The sequence below is a fragment of the Nanorana parkeri genome, unplaced genomic scaffold (genome assembly GCF_000935625.1).
Source record: "Nanorana parkeri isolate BGI_ZX_2015 unplaced genomic scaffold, ASM93562v1 scaffold1700, whole genome shotgun sequence".
NCBI classification, from domain to species: domain Eukaryota; kingdom Metazoa; phylum Chordata; class Amphibia; order Anura; family Dicroglossidae; genus Nanorana; species Nanorana parkeri.
In genome coordinates, this window is record NW_017307968.1 from 289,831 (window position 1) to 311,319 (window position 21,489).

General features: G+C 46.2%; 1 protein-coding gene across 2 annotated transcripts in view; it reads left to right on the forward strand.

The window, feature by feature from the left end:
• The window catches only part of SH2D3C (SH2 domain containing 3C), a 45,157-nt gene extending 29,361 nt beyond the window's left edge, over positions 1-15,796 (forward strand). For both annotated transcript variants that reach the window (XM_018571206.1, XM_018571207.1), the window contains 7 exons: positions 1,529-1,653; positions 2,094-2,635; positions 5,734-5,849; positions 8,106-8,277; positions 10,049-10,160; positions 11,977-12,183; positions 15,228-15,796. In XM_018571206.1, coding sequence (XP_018426708.1) covers positions 1,529-1,653; positions 2,094-2,635; positions 5,734-5,849; positions 8,106-8,277; positions 10,049-10,160; positions 11,977-12,183; positions 15,228-15,403 — 1,450 coding nt within the window. In that variant the 3' untranslated portion in view covers positions 15,404-15,796. The remainder of the gene's footprint in view (positions 1-1,528; positions 1,654-2,093; positions 2,636-5,733; positions 5,850-8,105; positions 8,278-10,048; positions 10,161-11,976; positions 12,184-15,227) is intronic.
• The last annotated feature ends 5,693 nt before the right edge of the window (positions 15,797-21,489 follow it).

Consider the following 21,489-nt stretch of genomic DNA (forward strand, 5'->3'; position numbering starts at 1 on the left):
TGTTGTACAAGTGATCTTGGTGATGTCGCCGAGATCACTTGTATGCAGCCTGCATGTCTGCCATTCTCCATGGGTGGGGGTGGGGGGCGCATTGAGAAGCCTGGCCTTGGGGCAGCAGAGAGAGTAAATCCGGCCCTGCCCACAGGACACAATTCTCCATGTTGTATTCAAAGCTCCAGATGTATCTGATCTTGATTAAAGTGTTTTACTGTCAGGTTTTTATTGATGTCTCAGTCCCCACTAGCATTATTTTCTCTCACTTTCCGTTTCACTATGACTAGTGTTGCCCCAGTGGAGACACAGGCAACACTAAAGACCTCACATAGGTTCTATCAGCCGCTATGGAATAAAATAGTTTTTTTATAGCTAGCAGTATGTGTGTTGGAGAGGATCGCCCTTCCTGTCTTGGTGGCCACCATCACTGGGATCAAAAATATGGGAATCCTCCTCAACGATGACAAAGACAGCAAAGGTGTTAATTCTTTCCAACGCTTTCTAAAACAAAAACTACTAAAGGAACATGGCGACAAATGTGTATTGGGAAAACATGCTCAATCATAGTTTGTTATTAAACATTCCTCTTGAAAGGTGCCTGTTAAGTGCTTTTTTTCTGATTTTTAAAGTAGGGAAGTTTGAGTCCTGGGTGCCTTTACTTTTCCTTGTTGTGGTTGTTAGGGCTGCCACCTTTTCTTTCAGCAAAACCCGAACACTCTAGCGATGCACAGAAATTTTGGGGGGAAATGAGTTAAGGCTTATTCATATGTAAATAGCACCACCCATTCATATGTAAATATTACAGTCAAGACTATTTTCAATGGGGAAGCTAGTAGCCCCTATCTTAATTTTGGTTGTCCCTGTCTGCCTGACATAATGTGTCCGGGTTTCAGCTGCCATGAAACCCGGACACAGCATTCAAAACCTGGACTGTCCAGGTGAATCCCGGACAGGTGGCTTGTTGAGTTGGTGGTTGTAGTTGGTTTAGCCTTAAACTTGATTAGTCCCATTTTGTTGTACTGCTTTAGATATGTTAGTGAGTACTGCTTACTGGGGCTGAACGGTCAGCCTGTATTGCTGTGTTTGTCCCATTGGGGAAATCTCCTTTCACTTCCTGGTTCAAACACACAACAGGAAGTGAGAAGAATATCTCTGCAATGTGATAGTTGTCACCGGCACAGGTGTTCCCTTTGCAAGATGTCCCATCTAGTCCCTTTACTATGACAACTGTAGCATTTTGGATTTCTTATTACTTTCTGTCCCAGTGACAGTACTCCCCAGAACATATAGAGAGAGGGAGGATCCAGCCAGATGGGAACAGAGACAGCAAGAACCGAAATCGATCAATGATCAGAAATAGATACTGATCCAGAAACAAAATGTCCAGGGCCAAATCCCCAGAACCTTGGGCTGCCTCTTGCTGCCAAGGATACCACACTGCTCAGGCGATAGTCATTCAGTCATAGCTATAGCGTTGTTAGTAAGGGATTGATTATTTGATTCATAATAACATTTGTTCTATTTCTCCTCCTAGCACCTCTTCCCCACATCACAGAGATATCATCAGGAGCTGTGCAGTCAGTGTGGACCAAATTCAGGATTTGCACGCCCCAATGTCCCCTATTTCTGAAAGCCCGGGTTCCCCGGCCTACAGTACAGGTAAGTAAAATGACTGGTAAGGGATGATGGCGGTCCAGCATAAAGCCCAGGCAAAATGTCCTTTAGATTTCATGGGGTAAAACGCGAAAAAAACAATAATTTCCTATAGACATCATTCTACTGCAATAGTAAAAATATCCAATATGCTTTAAATATGTGTAAGTCAAGAGTCTGCAGCCATCAACATAGCTCATCCACTTGGCAAATATCCAAATGGCCTGGCGGGAATACCAAGAATTTCCAGGTGGATAAGAATAGAGCCAGGATCTACGGCAGGGAGGTTTTGCTTCTCTCCAGAAGATGCAAGCAGTCAGCAGATGCCCCAAATTTTCAGACTCAACCTAGAACTGAAATATCACTTTAGCTAGACTAGACCTTTGTATATACATTTTATTCCTATACTGTACAGTTCGTATTAATTTTCTTTTTAATGTATGCAGTTATCCGGGTGAAGCCCCAGGGAGTTCCAATGGCAAACAGCGTGAACCCCGGCTCACCTGTGCTGAGACGGTCCAGCGAGCCCTACGTCTGCTCAGCAAGCAACAAGGCCGCTTTAAACATGGCTGAAAACACCCATTCCTCACCAAGTCACGGGTATTCACAAATCTCTCCTTCCCCCTCCATAAACAGTTATAGTGACCCGGACAATGCACATTACTGCCAGCTTCGTCCAGCTTCCCCAACACACGACACTCCCAGCAAACCCCTTCCACCCAAGAGCTATGTAGAGAGATTAAAAGTGGACGAGGGTGCCCGGGCAGGGGCTAAACGCGTGGGGGAGGACTCCGATAAGGACAAACTGTGCTTTACTATCCCTACTGTGGAAGCCAAATCTTCTTTCAACCCAGCAAGCTTTAAGTCTACACTGATCCCCCCAGACAACAAGCCCCTGGAGATGTGTATACTTAAAAAGGTCAAGGAGCTCTTCTCTGAAGTTGATGCCAAAACTATTGCCAAACATATCACCAAAGCAGACTGCGAGGTAAGAGAGATTCCAGGAACTGTGATAGTGAATATGTAAAACCTAACAATGAAACAACAAAAACCTTTTTTGCTGTCTTTTGGTCTATTAAACATACTATTAAAAGCATTTTGTTGCACCTGTTTGATAAATGCAACAAAAAATAATTGATGATCCGTCCAGAAATCCTGCCCTGCTTCTCTGTGGACTACAGAATACCTCATCACTATGTTAAAGAGATGGGGAGGTGTTCTTCAGTCAAAATGAGGAGCAAGAAGCCTCGAGTGCCAATGCTACTCCTCCACAGTTACAGTACAGCGAGTGAGTGTTGTCACCGTAGAACATGAAGTGTGTTACTGGCAGGATCACCGGGTGAAAATGAAGGGAAAAATAACTAGGGCAGCCACAACAAAAAAAGAACTGGTAAGCTGCAATATATTGAATGTTTAGATAAACGTCAACGAACTATAGAATGCAGTAAGTGTGAAAGTGTGAAAGTCCTGTCACAGTGACAGAGCTATCACTAGGACAAAAAGTCAAGGGAACTCTTAACAGACAGCAAAAAAAACAAAACAATAAAAGGTTCTAACCCTTCACCACTATCCCCCCAGAATCCTAACTAAAGAGGAAAACCTTTAAAGTAAACTTGTGTTTTGTCCATCCACATCAATGTTCAGACAGAAACTGCATCCAATCATGACACCCCTTTCCAACATGGCCCCTGAAGACCATAGTGGTGTTAAGAAAGAAACAGCATTCAATCATGACACCACTTTCCAACATGGCACCTGGAGACCATAGTGGTGTTAAGAAAGAAACAGCATTCAATCATGACACCCCTTTCCAACACGGCCCCCGGGGACCATAGTGTTAAAGGAGAATTATGAGGTGAGTGCTTGTCACAAGTCGGCTTAGTAGATTGGGAGGTGAGCGAACACATACCGGCTCTTGCTCACTTCTCGATCTATCCCCACAGGTGAGCCATGGCAGGGGAGTGACTGGATTCCCCCCCTCCGAACCTCCAGTGCTGACTGGCGGAACGGACGGGGGAGGAGGCGGGTACAGCTTGCTCTGCCTCTAGATAGGCAAAGCCCGCTGTAAATCACGCAGCTGGGCGGATTCAGACATAATTGTTGGGATCCGTTTCAGCTGCGGCGTCTCAGTATACCGCGAGCAGCAGCTCGCGGTATACTGAGCTTTGGGTGACGGGAGGACGCTAGTTTGTGTCCTCCCGTTACCCTTCGGAGAACTATGGGGAAAAGCACTTACCCCATAGTTCTCCTTTAAGAAAGAAACTGCATTCAATCATGACACCCCTTTCCAACACGGCCCCTGGGGACCATAGTGGCATTCAGACAGAAACAGCATCCAAACATGACACGACTTCCCAACACGGTCCCTGGAGACCATTGTAGCATTCAGACAGAAACAGCATCCAATCATGACACCCCTTTCCAACACGGCCCCTGGGGACCATAGAGGCATTCAGATAGAAACAGCATCCAATCATCACACCCTTTTCCAACACGGTCCCTGGAGACGATAGTGGTCTCCATGTGTTCAGATAGAAACAGCATCCAATCATGACACCCCTTTCCAACACGGCCCCTGGGGACCATAGAGGCATTCAGACAGAAACAGCATCCAATCATGACACGACTTCCCAACACGGTCCCTGGAGACGATAGTAGTCTCCATGTGTTCAGATAGAAACAGCATTCAGTCATGACACGACTTTCCAACACAGTCCCTGGAGAGAATATTAGTCTCCATGTGTTCAGATAGTAACAGCATCCAATCATGGCACCCCTTTCCAAAATAGCCCATGGGGACCATAGTGATCTCCTTGTGTTCAGACAGAAACAACATCCAATCATGGCATTCCTTTCAAACTTGGACCCTGGAGACCATAGTGGTTTCTATAACTGTGCCCCCTCTAATATCTGCTGTCAGTGGAGTGATCACATTCACACATAGTCCGTCTGCATGGTGCCGACCCTGCCAGGAATTACCCAGTAAAAGAGAGAAAGTAATTGGCCCGGCCCAATTTCTTAATTTGTGTAATCTCCCATTCTATCAGTCGTATAAAATCCACCTGAGTCTTTAAATATAACCAGCAGAATAAAAGATATAGGGGGGAATTTATTAAAATATGGAGCAGGTTTGCGCTGCAACCAATCAGCTACTCTGTCTCATTATGAAATCTTACTTGAGCAAACTGAAGAGAGATGCTGATTGGTTGCCACGGGCAACTGCTCCAGTTTTAATAAATTGCCCCCATAATGTTTAAATTGGAAGCAAGAACGCCAGAATATGTGCCTGCCAATTTACGAAGGAATCCTACTTGCAGTTGTGGCCTTAGTTTATATTGCTTGAGAACTAAAAAAACGGAGGCTTGCTTCTTGCCTATAATGATTGTGTCTTGCTGTTCCACTATCTCAGGTCGTATCTATTGGTCATGTCTGACTGGCTGACAACAATGCACACTCGGTATAGATGAGATTTTATGCCCGCTGTTGATTAGCAGGGAGGCTGAGTGACTGCAATGTAATTCAGGGTGAACCTACTAATCTGTGTTATGCAATAAGGGGAATATGGTACCACAAATGTGAAGGTTCCATTGAACATACACTGAAAGGTGCCCCTGTACTGAGATTAATACAGAGGCTAAACATCAAAGTATGTGCTCAATGAAGAAGCACAATAATCTCCCCTTAAACATCTTCGATTCTAATAATATCCTACATTTACAATTATATACATTTTTAATATAAGCCAGCTTGTGATATATAGTTAGGGGACCTTTAAATTAGAGCGGAGCTCTTCCTACCATATATAAATTATCACTCAAAGTGGAATCATGGCTTTGGGATTACGGATATTTGTTCCAATCCGAAATAAAGGTTAACGCTAACAAAGTTCCAAAGGGCTGCGATATTTTTAGTAGCTGCAATGATGTCACCATGACGTCACCCTATTCCCTTGCTGGTGGGGCCGGCTTATAATGCCTGCCATTAATGTGTTTATTGCTGTGCCCTCCGGGGAGGCTTCCTCCAAGATGAGGCGACAATCTATTTCCAATTAGGAGAAATTAATCCTCGTCTTCACGTTGCTTCCAGGTTGCCAGGATACTCGGTGTTACCAAGGAGATGCAGAGGATCATGGGAGTCAGCTCAGGCATGGAGCTTCTAACGCTACCGCATGGCCGCCAGCTGCGACTTGACCTTCTGGAAAGGTGCGTAGAGTGCGGACGTAGAGTGCCGCGACGTGCTGGATGTAAATGCCGGAACAAAATGTCAACCTCCACTATACAGAATAGGCCTCAGCAAGACCAGAACATGACTAGAAGGCCCCATTCACACACGAATCGGCCTGCCCGTACAGCTCTGTGCTGCGTGCGGGGCCGTACCAAGTAGCTGCCGGGAAGGACAGGTGCTGCGTGTGATTAGAACGCAGCCCCCGTCCTTCTCTATGGGGCTACGCGGCCGTACGCCCCCCTACGCTCACCTCATTTGCAGGTCCGTAGGGGTGCGGGTTTTCCAGCCGGGACGCATACATGTTCCATTCCGGCGGCGTATGAATACGATCACCCGCACCCCTACGGACCTGCAAATGAGGTGAGCGTAGGGGGGCGTACGGCCGCGTAGCCCCATAGAGAAGGACGGGGGCTGCGTTCTAATCACACGCAGCACCTGTCCTTCCCGGAAGCTGCTTGACACGGCCCCGCACGCAGCACGGAGCTGTACGTGCAGGCCGATTCGTGTGTGAATGAGGCCTTAAAGTGGTCTATGGCCATGTGAGGGAAAGCAACAGGTTCCCCCCTGCAAATACCCACCTAGTCTTTGCTCCCTCACCACTCCCTTCAGTCTTTAGACCAGCTTTTCTCAACCTTGCTACAGTCACGACACCCTTTAAAAGTGGGCAAAGTGGGCAAAAACTTGAAGCACCCCAGTCTAAAATGTAAAAAGGTCTATGTAAAAAAAAAACAAAGTGTGGTAATAAAAGAAAAACAAAAAAAGTTGGGGTCCCCTCTTTCACATCAGAAGTCCCCCTTCATATCATGTGCTTCCTTAAAATCAGAGCCCCTTCTTCACACCAGAAGCCCCCTTCAAATCACAGCCCCCCCCTTCCCATCAGAGCCCCCCTTCAAATAAGAGTACCTCTATTTCACATCAGAGTCCTCCCCTTCACATCGAGGGTCCCCCTCTTCCCATCAAAGTATCCTCCACATCAGAGACCCCGATTAGGGTCCCCCTTACATTAAGAACCTCCCTCACATCAGAAGTCCCCTCCTTATACATTAGAGTCTCCCCTTCCCATCAGAGCCACCCCCCTTCACATCAGAGCCCCACCCCCTTCAAATCAGAGTCTCCCCTTCACATCAGAGTCCCCTCCTTTTACATTAGAGTCCCCCTTTCTCAATAGGAGCCCCTTCACATCAGAAGTTCCCCTCTTCAAATAAGAGCACCTCTATTTCACATCAGAGTCCTCCCCTTTTACATTAGGGTCTCCCCTTACATCAAGAGTCTCCCCTGTCAGAGTCCGTCCCTTCCCATCAGAATCCGTCCCTTCCCATCATATCAGAGTCCTCCTTTCACATTAGAATCCCATGGAAATGCATTACGCTGTGCATAAATTTGACAACACCCCTGATGAAGCCAGGGGGCACCGTGGTTGAGTAAGGCTGCTTTAGAGCAACCAGAAATACCTGGCACATAGGGGTATCAAGGAGCATTCGACTCTCCCCCCCTTTTTCTTATGATGCAACGTTGGGTACCTAAGTGTCCGATGTCACACGGAATATGTGACTAATGTCAGTGGAAGAACTGATAACATAGGAAGGAATTTTCCTGGCCAGCCACTATGGTTCCCTTGAGATAAACATAATGCTGTGGGTATCTGCACAGGGTATAAACCTATAGGAAATTGTCCATATTCATACCGCAATCCTGTGCAGCCATTAGATGTACTCATTGTCAGGTGAATGGTAAAGCTGCCCATACACTTTGCGATCATCGGGTGACACTTTTCGTCCGATGATCGAATCGTCGTCCGATTGTCGGACGGCGGCCCCATCCTGCCCCGATTATCGCAAGGTTGGATCAGCGGTAATTAGAAGAAAGCACCTGGACGAATTGCGGTAATCGACCACACGTATTTTCATCTGCGCATGTGCAGATCGTACGAATTTGGACGCACGGAAATCCCCAAAAACCTTGTGAAAATCGTACCATCGACCGAAGTTTTCTAACCTGCTGGTTAGTCAAAAGTCGATCGATTGTACGGTATTTGCGGTTGTACACTGCCCATCAGCCTTACAAATATCGGAGGAAAACGCGATCGCCTACGAAAAGCGGCCCATACTGTATATATAAGGTGTATGGGCAGCTTTATTGTAGCTTCTATTATGGAAAGCCTTGATTCCACCCAACGGCCCCAGGCAGCTCATCTGTATGACTGATCGCTGTGACCTCTCTTCATTGCTCCACAGATTTCACACCATGTCCATCATGATAGCTGTGGACATCCTGGGCTGCACGGGCAGTACGGAGGAAAGAGCCGCTCTGCTGCACAAGACCATACAACTGGCCGCTGAACTGAAAGGCACTCTGGGAAATATGTACAGCTTTGCAGCTATAATGAATGCTTTGGAAATGTCACAGGTACAGAGGACCCTGAGCGTCTGTATGTAACAATTTAGCGATGGAAGTCTTTCAACAATGAATCAATAAACAACAATGTTAATGGCTTGTTCACACCGAAAGCATGTGCGTTCCAGAGCGGTAGCTGCTGGAACGCACCGCGATTGCTGAGCATTGAAGTTTGCAGTGGAACGGAACGCTGGCAAAGATTTGCCACGCGTTCGATCACACTGCGGGCGGGGGGCGTGGAAGCGGTGCCATTGAATACAATGCACTGCCACGCCCCCTCCCACCCCAAAACGCGGGGGGAAGTTTCTCAGCGATCGCGGTGCTTTCCAGCAGCTACCGATCTGGAACGCACATGCTGTGAACAAGGCCTAAAATCCAATATAATTCATAGAACTTTACATGTAGTCAGGTAGACATTGTACTAACAACCCAATTTCCATAGTCTTACCTCCACGTTCCTGTTACAGCAGTTGTAGGGATGTCTAAATATCACTGGTCAGTCCAATAGGTAGCAAAGTTAGACCCAGTGCACTCAGTAATCAGCATCCAGTAACAGAACTGGTCTGACACACCACTGTCCTTCTCTGCAATACAAGTCTGTGTCACTCAACTTGTGAACGTTGAGTGACAGCACATCGCTCAGATGTGAGGGGTACTATAGAATAACATGGAAATATGAGTATCGAGCGTGGAACCTCCTCTAGAAACACACCAAGTTGTTCAGGTATGAATGGGGGTTCAAGCTGAACTCAGGGCACACAGTTGAACTATTCTCATGCTTTGCCTGTCAAATAATTTGTAGTTCCGTTCAGGAAGCCTTGTTATCCTGGAATCCCTTCCAGATAGCACAGCCAGGTCCTGGACCTTTCTGCAAATTAAACTGCAGTTGATCAGTGTGACTGGTCTAAGACCTGCCCCAGCCTGTGCCTTGGCAATCAAGGAGCAGCAGCACATGGATGAGGTGATTCCTCTGCTCTTTTGTCCTGCCTGGAATCTATCATTATTATTATTATCACATAGTATTTATATAGCGCCAACAGTTTGCGCAGCGCTTTACAATGTAAGGAAGACATTACAATCACAATACAATTCAAGACAAGATATTAGGGAGGGCTATCCTATCTAACTATCATAGTTGGATATACAGCACTGATTCTCTCTGAATGTAACAGGAAGTGAGGAAAAGAGACTAAGGCAGCAATAATGCTAATAATAATAATTTTAAAAAATCTTTTTTTTGTAGAGTAGGGCATGCCTGGAAACCCATCAGCTTTTTTTTCTTTGGCTGTGTCCCTTTTGTGCTTTAATTTCCTATCTAATTATGTCACAAGCCCCCCAGTATTTCAATATAGGTGCCTAAGGCTCTCCAGGCCTTTCAGTAGCCTAGCAATGGCCATACCCCACTATCTTAAAAAAAATGTTTTTTTGCCGGAGTCGGACTTTAGCCCCATATATTGTCTAATATCGTAAAGTAAAACCTAGATTGGCCCCATCCCTTGGCAAATATCCGGTCATGTAAGGTTGTTGTGTCTTCTCTATACTTAGTCAAAGCTGACAGATAAATAGTCCGATTTAGCCATGGGACATCTGGATCAGAGCCAGGATATAATGTGACTCTTTTCATTTGGTGTCACATTTGTAAACTGGTGAGGGAGGGAGGCCGTCCGCACATAATGAGACCTCCCGCCTGCTCTATTAATGCCTGGAAGGAAACGCTGCCATAACACAGCTAGATTAATGCATTTTCTACACGCAGCGTTATTAAGTGTCTGCTTCTCGACAGATCTCAAGACTGGAACAGACGTGGGTTACCCTGAGACAGAGGCACACAGAAGGGGCCATCTTGTATGAGAAGAAGCTCAAACCGTTTCTAAAGAGCATGAATGAGGGCAAAGGTAATGACTTAGTCAGCTACTTCCAAGCCCCACCACATAGGATATATAAGGCTGAACTGTGATAACTGTGGACAACTTCAAATACCCCCAATATATTCTAATGAATGAGGAATATCATTGGTACAGACTAGGGCTACACCGATACCGCTACTAGTATCAGTATCGGTGCCGATACCGAGTATTTGGGGGAGTACTCGCCCAAATGCTCCGATACCTTTCCCGATACTGGAACTTCCGGTCAAAGGGAGATTTCCTCTGGACCGGCAGTGCCGCGAGGGAACATGGAGCCGGGAAGCTGGCTCCATGCTGTTTGGCCGCCTCGATGCCGATTGGCCGGGAAGCCGGCTTCCCAGTCAGTATCGAGCCGGGCAAACAAATCTTATAATATGGCGACATGACCCCCACCCTGCAGACAAATCATTCCCCTCACATAGATCCTAAGCAGCATTCATTACTGTACCAGTCTCTCAGCCAGCTGGGCAGACACCACTCTCCAAGCTCTCCGGGATCTGCCCACTTCTCCTGTGTGCACAGCGCTCACGTGATCGGCCCTTAGCCTGCTAATGCGCATGCCCAGGGTTTCTGAATGAGAGCGCTGGGCAGTCTGCGCATGCGCAGTAGAAGGCTGAGGGCCGATCGCGTGGGCGCTGTTCACGCAGGAGACATGGACAGATCCCGGAGAGCAATGTCTGCCCAGCTGGCCGAGGGACTGGTAATGAATGCTGCTAAGTATCTATGTGAGGGGAATGAGATGCCTGCAGGGTGGGGGTTGTGTCACCATATTGTCAGATCTGTTTGGCCGGTCTCGATGACGATTGACTGGGAAGCCGGCTTCCCGACCAATTATCATCCAGCTGGCAAAACAGAATGGAGTCGGCTTCCCGGGCAATCAAGAAGCCGGGTGGTGGGTAATGACACGCAGCCTGGCTTCCTGATTGCCCGGGAAGCCGGCTCTAAGCTACCGGAAGTACCGGTATCGGTACTCGGTATCGGCGAGTACAGAAATATAAATATCGGTACTCGTACTCAATACAGAAAAACCGGTATCGGTGCATCCCTAGTACAAACCTCAGTTTCAGCAGTTTTAGTTCAAGGCAAACAAGGTCTCAGATCGTCACAAAGAGGGACTCTGAAGCCAAAAGAGCTCCATAGAACTGGATGAAAGTTCAGGGTAAAAGTCCTGTCAAAATCACATGGCCGACTCCAGTCATGGACCATGGGGCTCTGCTGGCTACTCACCACAGTCCCATTTTTAAAAATGAGATGGGCTGTGGTGTACACAAAGCACTGTGTAATGGAGAAATATCTGCTCTCTGTTATAAATAAGCCCCTTAGCGTTGGAGGTTAGGGTCTACAGTTGAAGAGAAATGTGTCACATTAAGGTAAAGGTGCACCTCTATGAAAATACAGGAAACCACACACTTGACCTTTAAAAACAAAAGTTGTTATGGTTTCTGCCATAGAAATGGGGATTATTCCTTATTTCAAAATAGTGAAAAAGCCATGCCGATACTTTCGGTTTTATGACCGCAATGTTGAAGTGTCCAAAACTGAAGTGATATGATGACCGAAATATCTGTGGTTCAGGAAGTCTTTGTTCATAGGGGAATTGTTGAACAAGCTACTGGTTTTGCTTACACTTCCCCTCCGAGTGGTGTGGTCATTACAAATCCACAAAATATTGACATTGGGATCATCGAGATGAGTCATTCTATAGAGAACTTGCAGGATACTAAATATGAGAAGTATGAGAAAGTGTTTGGAGCTTTGGCATGCTTGTCTTACCATAGTTACAAGGATTTTGAATTTCTTGCAGAGAGCCTCCCATTGAGCAATACAACCTTCCCGCACATTGTCCCTCTCATCACTCTTCTGGAGCGAGATGGCCCTCTGCTGGATGGAGGAGAGCCCTGGGATAGCATTGACAATGGTGTCGAAGTGGTGATGGCTCACCTGGAAGCAGCCAGGATGGTGGCACATCATGGAGGCCTGTACCGGACCAATGCTGAGATGAGGCTGCAGGGTAAGCCAACATATTACATTCACTCAACAGATACATTCTACAAACAAAGCTGGTAGCCCCCCCCCCCCCCAAGGGGTTAATTGTTCAAGTACTGCAGCAAGCCAAGCAGGTCTGAACATCCTGTAGGGTTCTTTTCCGCTTTGATTACTTGTCTTGACTAATCAGTCAGCAATAAACAATGTTTAGGAAATAGTGATGTCCTAACTATGTTAGGATATCAAGGGGTAAAATACTTTTCACAGACCTCTTCCATTTTTAATGCCATAACCAAAAAGTGGAGCATTTTGAGGCAGTGGGAGGTGCTACACATCTGGACACATCATAGAACGTTTACCCTTGCAAAAAGCAGACAGAACCTTATTTAAATTGATAAAAAACCCACATTTTTCAAGGCAGGAGTAGAGAAGATAGAGAAGGATACTCCAGTGGAGACATCTTGGAGAGCTGTGGGTGATGCAACATACCAGCATCCACATAAGATACAGTTCCAAATTTGAAGGCCAAGAGATATCTACTCATGGCCATGATGGAAGATTCAGTTACCCGTTGACCTCTTTAGCTCTCCTACCACTGTTTCTGTTGTCTGCTCTTCTCCCAAAGAAAAGTCTATAGCCTCCTCCAATGCTGATCTCTGTGCTATATGTCATCTATGGAATGGCAAATCTATTGTAAATCAGGCGAGCAGGAAAGGTAAAGGCTTGGGTAAAAGCTCTCTGTGCTATATGTCATCCATGGAATGGCAAATCTATTGTAGATCAGACCGGCAGTAAAGGTAAAGGCTTGGGTAAAGGCTCTCTGTGCTATATGTCATCCATGGATTGGCAAATCTATGGTAGATCAGACCGGCAGTAAAGGTAAAGGCTTGGGTAAAGGCTCTCTATGCTATATGTCATCCATGGATTGGCAAATCTATTGTAGATCAGACCAGCAGTAAAGGTAAAGTGCTATATGTCATCCATGGATTGGCAAATCTATGGTAGATCAGACCGGCAGTAAAGGTAAAGGCTTGGGTAAAGGCTCTCTATGCTATATGTCATCCATGGATTGGCAAATCTATTGTAGATCAGACCAGCAGTAAAGGTAAAGGCTTGGGTAAAGGCTCTCTGTGCTATATGTCTTCCATGGAATGGCAAATCTATTGTAGATCAGACCAGCAGTAAAGGTAAAGGCTTGGGTAAAGGCTCTCTGTGCTATATGTCATCAATGGAATGGCAAATCTATTGTAGATCAGACCAGCAGTAAAGGTAAAGGCTTGGGTAAAGGCTCTCTGTGCTATATGTCATCCATGGATTGGCAAATCTATTGTAGATCAGACCAGCAGTGAAGGTAAAGGCTTGGGTGGCCCCGTCTACTTATGGAGGGGAGAGTACCCTGTTTTCTAAATGTAATGGATACCTGTGGCTAAGGTTTAGATATTTCTTCTTTATATATGAGGCCTGGGAGGATTAAGCCTTTCATTTACTCCCAGTACTGTGCATTGAACCCTACATGCACCACCATCTAGCTCTTCTAATCATAATACAGCTATATGTGTGTACCAGAAAAATGATGTTCCTCAAAAACATGACATGTATCTGAGATGTGAGCACATCACCTTTCTCCTGTGTCTGGCGCCTTGTCTAATATCCATCAAGGTAATGCATCTCTGCAGTTCTCATTAATTACTGAAGACTATCATGCTGGCTGCTGTGACACATACATGCATAAATTCATCATTTATCAAGGCTGCTCAACAGGCTGACTCATGTCTATATAATCATCTATTACATAATGCATGGATGCAGTGTATTCAATAACCGTGTTCACCCGCCCTCCCTGCCAGCACAGCAGAAATGCCGGTCCAGCTTTGACTAGTACAATAATGTTCTCCTAACGTAAGGCCAGAGATTTATGAAAATCCAACAGAGGTCAAACTCTTCCCAACTCTGCTACTGTTCTTGTTGCAGAAAGTTGCCATCAGTTCCTGTCCCAGCTGCAGCGTGTCACCAGAACAGGAAGTGAGGGGATATTTCTCCAACAAGAAAAAAAAAATTTAATTTGACCCTTCCTCACTTTATACCAGCTTTTCTTGACCTTTTTACTCCAGAGCCATTGAAATAATCTTCAGGTCTCAAGGAACTCTCAGAGGTCATTGGGAAAATACCACTTGATTTCCGTGGGAAGAATGCCTTCCTTACAGTGGTGTAAGGGAATTGTCACCCTACAGACAGCCTAAAAGATTATCAGTGTCACGCTGCTGACTCTGTCAAGTGGTGTTGGCCCTGGAACTATGTAGGCACCATCAAATGGGAGGTCAATCAGCCACAGCTCAAAGAACCTCCAGCAACGTTTGGAGGAACCCTAGTGTCACGATCTGGGATCAGGCTCAGAGTCCAGCAGCTGAAGCAGCAGGCAATTGGTAGTATAACAGGCCGGGTTTGGTACACAAGGGTAGTAGTATAAGGAGCAGGCAGAAGCGTAGTCGGCGAACAAGCCGAGGTCAGTAGCCAAACGTATCAGGTATGAATCAGAAGACGATTAGAGTAGTCGATGAATCAGCAGCCAAAGGTCGGTACACGGGTAGCAGTATGAGCAGATTGTATCACAGAGCAAGCATGAAGCAAGATATTGGCAGGAGCACAATAATCTGGCAAACAGGAAGTGCAGAGGCATGGCTTAAATAGGAAGTTCAAGGGAGGAGCAAGGAGTTCAGAGTTCAGCAGAAACTAGGTTTAACTGAGGATTACACAGGAGATCAGGCACAGAGCTATCCAAGGTTCTAAAGTGGCTCAGCAGGTAGAACCACTGCCAGCTACAGCAGAGGCCCTGGGTTCAGATCTGGTTCCTGACAGTAGGGACCATCAAATGGGAGGCCAATCAGCCACAGCTTAAGGAACCTCCAGCAACATTTGGAGGAACCCTAGAGTTTCATGAAACATGGTTGAGAATGGCTGCTCCAGACAGAAATTAAACCAAAATGTTGTCTGGCCCTGGAGTATAATAGAGTATATTGTCAGTTCCTGTGTAGACCCTTGCCTGATTGTGTGTTTTCCACCTCTCAACAGGTTTCCACCCCAGATCGGATCTCGCAGAGGTCTCCAGTACCGAGTTCCAAATGCGAATGCTGTGGGGCAGCCGAGGAGCAGCAGGGAGCCAAACCGAGAGATACGACAAATTTGACAAAGTCCTCAGCGCGCTGTCACACAAGCTGGAGCCCTCAGTGCGCTTCAGCGAATTATAACACTGCACCTGGAGGTAGAGACTGAATCGTTGTGAGGGAAGGATGTGAAAGGGACAAAACATGCCCAATGCAATGCATCTCAGAGACTTGTTTGAGGAAACAAATAGCACTTTTCAGTGGCTTCTGTTATGGAGGCCAATATTTTGCCGCAGTGCATGCTGGATCTTTAGAAAATTTCCCCCCAAAAAATGGCTGCACTGTATGTATTCATTTAGGAAAAATTATACTTGGCTTAGACCTGACAAATATTCTACTTTTGTATCATAAATCTGGATGTTTGGCCGCTTCGGGAGCTCTGGTGTAAAATGGAGGTTGGACCTGGACAAGTGCAGTGTCTCATTTTACGTAGCGCCATAATGGCATTGAGTAAATGGCTACTGACTGCAGGGCTTGTGATTAGTCATACCCGATTGGAGGTCATCCAATGAATGAATGAAAGAGCTCAGGTGGAAGGGGAGATGCTTGTGGTGGGTCTAGGAGTGAGCAAAAGCACTGAGCTTCGTTCCTGTAAGTTGCTACAGACCTCGGCACATGGCATTTCTCCCAACTGACCCTAATTTTTAAGGACCAGGATCATTTTTGAAGGGCTGGTGGCTCACAGATCAATATATTTTTTGGTGGGGGAATAAACAATAGGCCCATAAAATTGGAGTGCCTAGCTACTGTGAATGATTTTAGCAAGTCATCCTGGGACTTGTAGTTTCACAATGCCTGGGTACCCATTAGGGTTGCACAGATACCAAGTACAGTACTCGGTACATTACAGATACTTTTGAGCTCCAAGACTAGACTAGAGAAAAATTCAAAAAGTAGGAGGCCGCTGTCATTTGTAAGGAGCACACGGAGCTCCTGGGATTTGTACATCTCTGTTTTAATGTATGATTTTGTTTTTATAAATATAAATAAAGGGATGTACAGATACCAGTTTTGCGAGTACAAGTACTGGTACTTGCCGAGTACTTACAAGTACGAGTACTGATACATTTTTGTTTATTGTCATGTGACAGTTTTTCTAAAACAATACAGACTAATGATTTCAGGTCAGTGGTGGAGCGCCAGAGCCAGGTCCCAGCTGCAACCTCTGCAACCCTGGTAGATCTCATGAAAATGCCAAGTATCTGCAATGGTACTCGAAAAGTATCTGTGCATCCCTAGTACCCATAGACTGCCTGAAACGACCAGACCAAAATGCCAAATATGAACAGAGTTGTAAAATCACTATATTCATGACAACTGTCAAAAATACATTGGGGGGGAATTTATAAAAACTGGAGCAGACAAAATGTGGAGCAGATTTTCACTGCAGCCAATCAGCTTCTCTCTCTCATTTTCAAATCTTACCTGAGCAAGCTGAAGAGAGATGCTGATTGGTTGCCATGGGCAACTGCTCCAGACTCTGTTTGCTCCAGTTTTGATAAATTCCTCCCATTATGTATCAGAGAACTTTAATTGCTTATTAACAAGATGAACAAGTATAAAGATCAACCCCTTGCTATGATGGCCATATACGTATAATACTGAATCCAACTGCCATGAAGGGGGTAAAATGTACAAATTGGTGACCCCATGCAGCCAACATATGGCCAGTATGTGCATGGAGTTATAAATGTATTAGGTGTCATCTACTGATTATAAAGGGAATGGCATGTGTACAAATGATGCTTGTCTTATGCCAGGTCTTAATTTAAAGGAGAACTATGAGGCGAGTGCTTTTCACTCATCCTCATAGTTCTAGCCGACCTGTGACAATGAGACTGTCACAGGTCGGCTCAGTAGATCGGGAAGTGAGCGAACACATACCGGCGTTCGCTCACTTCTCTATCTTGTCACAGCACAGAGCCGTGACAGGGGAGGGACTGGATTCCCCCCCTCCCCGCTCCGATCCCCCAGCGCTGACTGGCGGAACGGGGAGGGGGCGGGTACAGCTGGCTCTGCCTCTAGATAGGCAGAGCCAGCTGTCACTCACGCAGCTGGGCGGATCCAGACATAATTGGTGGGATCCGTTTCAGCTGCGGCATCTCAGTATAACGTGAGCTGCAGCGTCTCAGTATACCGCGAGCTGTAGATTGCGGTATACTGAGCTTAGGGTGACGGGAGGACCCTAGTTTGCGTCCTCCCGTTACCCTAAGGAGAACTATGGGGAAAAGCCCTAACCCCATAGTTCTCCTTTAAGTCACTTCCATTGATTGATTTTGCCTGTGACAACCAGCAATGTAATGTATTTAATTTACTTAGCTGAAATCTGATTGGGTACTATGGGCACCACAATTTCCATCCTCAGGACCAGCCAACTCATTCTCTTTTTCACCTTTTACAGTTCAATAATGATTTTCAACTTACTGCAATAAAAATGGGCATTTCACTAAGCTTATGCGAAGTATGGGGAGACAAAAAAAATAAATTAGACAGATGAAGGCGGAGATTGTGATGTTTGTCTACATGCCTGCCAAATATCACATGGGGGGGGGGTCACATGTTTTATAAAACCGTCAGTAAAATATCTTCACTTCTACTACCGTATAATAGATGGCTGACGGCTCTCCTGGAAAAACATCATTATAATTTTTATATAAAGATAGCAGCAGCTAAAACCCATTTCCTGATCAGTCGTAGGACTAGCTATGTATTACTGCAGAGAGCAGCCATGTATAATATAGCCATGAGCTGTATAACTATCACAGATGGATGGACAGAAATACAAATCCTTTGGCATGCAAAACAGCTCCCATATAAGTATTTCATCTGTGTGTTTGGGTGTGTGCCTGGAGTTCAGCTTTAAATGAACTACAGACAGATTACACTTCACACTATAACATGATCATTCTGGTTTGCCAAGGTTCACTTTCAGAAGAAAAGCCGTAGAAAGGAATACGGAGGCTGCCATTACTAACCTCACGTTCCCTGGTTCCCTGGATGTCATGGTGGTTCCGTGACTTCAGTACTTTCTAAGGTACTGACTTAGAACAAATATGTAGATTTAGGAAATCACTTTGATTTTCCTGGTTTGCACACTTGTTCCGGGTCAGCGTCTCATAGTACTAAAGCAAGGCAGCCATTTTCAGTAAATCAGGGGTGGGGACGGGGCCCGACAATCGAGGGGCCGGCCCGGTGATCGAGGAGGCGGGGCCTAGTGACAGAGGAGTCGATCGTGGAGGAGAAGGAGGCGGACAGAGGATCAGGGCTGACAGGTAAGAGGGCTTGACCGCCCGCCTGAGGCCCTGCAGAGCCTACCTCAGAGAGTCTATGGTGGGCTCTGCAGGGTCACCCTTAGGTGGGCTGTTTGGGTTATCAGGTGGGCGTAACTAGAAATCACAGGGCCCCATACAAAATTTTGCTATGGGGCCCTGTGATTTCTAGTTACGCCCCTGCCCCCATCCCACTTTAAGCTGACACTCGGCACCGGGCAGCATATTTTGAATGGCTGCTTGGTGCGAGAACTGACAATGCTGCACTAGGGGGAGGCTGAGGAGTCTCTCACCTAGAAAAGGGGGAGGCATGCGGCGACCCACTGAACACAGGGTCGCGACCCACTTTTGGGTCACGACCCACCAGTTGAGAACCAAGGGTTTAGAGGATCATTAGACGGGACTGTAAAAAAAAACACAAAAGAATATGTTTGCACAAATGTACATAAATATATTGCCAGCCATTTTGCCATTGAAGGGTCTCAATTATACGTCATCCCGAAAAAGCTGTGAAGTTTGTCGTCATTTTGCTAAGTAAAAGAAGCTGTTGAATATACCGTATACCGAATGTACAGAATATCCGGCTTCCCTCCTTGGGGACAGCAATTCCCAATAGGAGCCGTGTTCAAAAGTTGGTGTAAATGAAACATAGTGGCCCATCTGTAGTATGTATAGCATGGAGAATGAAAGCAGAAGTCTGATTGGTTGGGATGGGTAACACAGCTTCCTTTCTCCAAGTTTCTGTATATACCCGGAGAGAGTTGCAGGATGATGAATGTCAGTTGATGTATGTGTAGAGCAGGGGTAAGCAAACTCCGGCCCTCCAGCTGTGGTGAAAAACTACAAATCCCATGATGCATCTCTCTCCGGGAGTCACGTCTGTGGCTGTGAGAATCTTGCAATGCCTCATAGGATTTGTAGATCCACCAAAGCTGGAGGGCCGGAGTTTGGCTACCCCTGGTGCAGAGTAAATGACTCTGGTGTACATAGGCCTCGGCGCTCCTGTGTAAATAGCGGTGCACTGTCTGGTTGTACAGTAATTCACATCATCTCATTGTACATAGCCATGTGCTACTCATATCCATGTAAATAAATGTATTGATGTAAACCATTTGTGTACTTGTACTTCTTCTAAGCTGGAGTTCTCTTGAGGTGGTAAAGCAAACCTGTGCTATGCCCAACCAGCAATGCATGCTCACCTTTCCTTGGCAGCCCCTCCCACCGCATGCTCACCTTTCCTTGGTACCCCCCCCAACGCATGAACCCCCCGCTGCTCTGTTCAGCTATCAGAATGGATGACAACCATTCCTGTGTAACCTCAAGAGTCCCCCTGGTTGGAGCTTGGACTAGGTTGAGGACTTTCCACTTCCACTGGATGGCAGAGCTTACACTGTCACATGAGAGGAAGTGGGTCACATGGTCCTCCATACCCAGATACTGTATATAGGGTATCTTCTTGGCTTGGCAGTTGAGAAGAGTGAACAAAAGGTGTGTGTTTGGACTCTTTAACTTCCATCATTGTAAGTATTACAGCTTGGCAGTAACAAGATGAAAACCAGCTCCCGTGCTCACCTGTTCCTCCTCGGACTACAAAAAAAAGTCTTCTAAATCAGCGGTCGCCAACTGGTGGTCCGCGAGAACATTTTAGTGGTCCCCGGGCCCCTCTGATGCCGTGCAGGCTGGGCCGTCATTGAAGCGGCACGGAGGCTCCTGGGCTGAGCATTTTATCCGCTCTAGGGAATACAAGTCCCCAGGACTTCCCATCTCTCCTTAGTTTATAACATGGACGATGGAGTTGCACGTACTCCAGTTATTTAATGAATATGGGGTGGATGTTACACATCATGTTTGTTTATTGGAAACAGGTTTCCTGCTCTAGAAATGATGTATTGACTTGATTGTTGTTACAACATTCTTGCTCTGACTGTGACAGCCGTGTCCTGTGTAAACAAACAATTTACCAAAAATACATAAATAAATTCACATACATGTCATGCCCACTGCCTCTGGGTCACCGGCATCCTAGAAACCAGGGACATTGTGAGGTCAATCGTCACTGCTTGCTAAGACAAGCGTCACTGGATGTTAGAGCACCACACAACATCATAGGACAAGCGTCATTGAATGCTAGGGCACCACACAACATAATTGGTTGCTAGGACGAGCGTAATTCAATGCTATGGCACCACACAATGTAATTTGTTGCTAGGGTGAGTGTCACTGAATGCTAGGGCACTACACCACGTCATTGGTTGCTAGGATGAGCGTCATTGTATGCTAGGGCACCACACAACATCATTGGTTGCTAGGACGAGCGACATTGGATGCTAGGGCACCACATAACATCATTGGTTACTAGGACAAATGTCATTGGATGCTAGGGCACCACACAATGTCATTGGTTGATAGGATGAGAGTCATTAAATGCTAGGGCACCACACAATTACTAGGCCACGCTTGCTAGGACAATTGCCACGCTTGCTAGGACAAGCATCACTGGGTCCTAGGGCACCACACTTCTTTGGTTGCTAGGATGAGTATCATTGGATGCTAGGGCACATCATAACCTTATTGGTTGCTAGGTCACCTCATAACCTTATTGCTAGGACACTACACATTGTCACTGGATGTTAGGGCACCACGCAACATCATTGGTTGCTAGGACAAGCGTCACTGGATATTAGGGCACCACACGTCACTGGTTGCTAGGACAAGCGTCATTGGATGCTGGGGCACCACATAATGTCATTGGTTGCTAGTACAAGTGTCACTGCGTGTTAAGGAACCACATAACATTATTGTTTGCTAAGATGAGTGTCATTGGATGTTAGGGTACCATACAGCGTCATTGGTTGCTCTGACAAGCGCCATTGGATGCTAGGGCACCACATAACGTCTTTG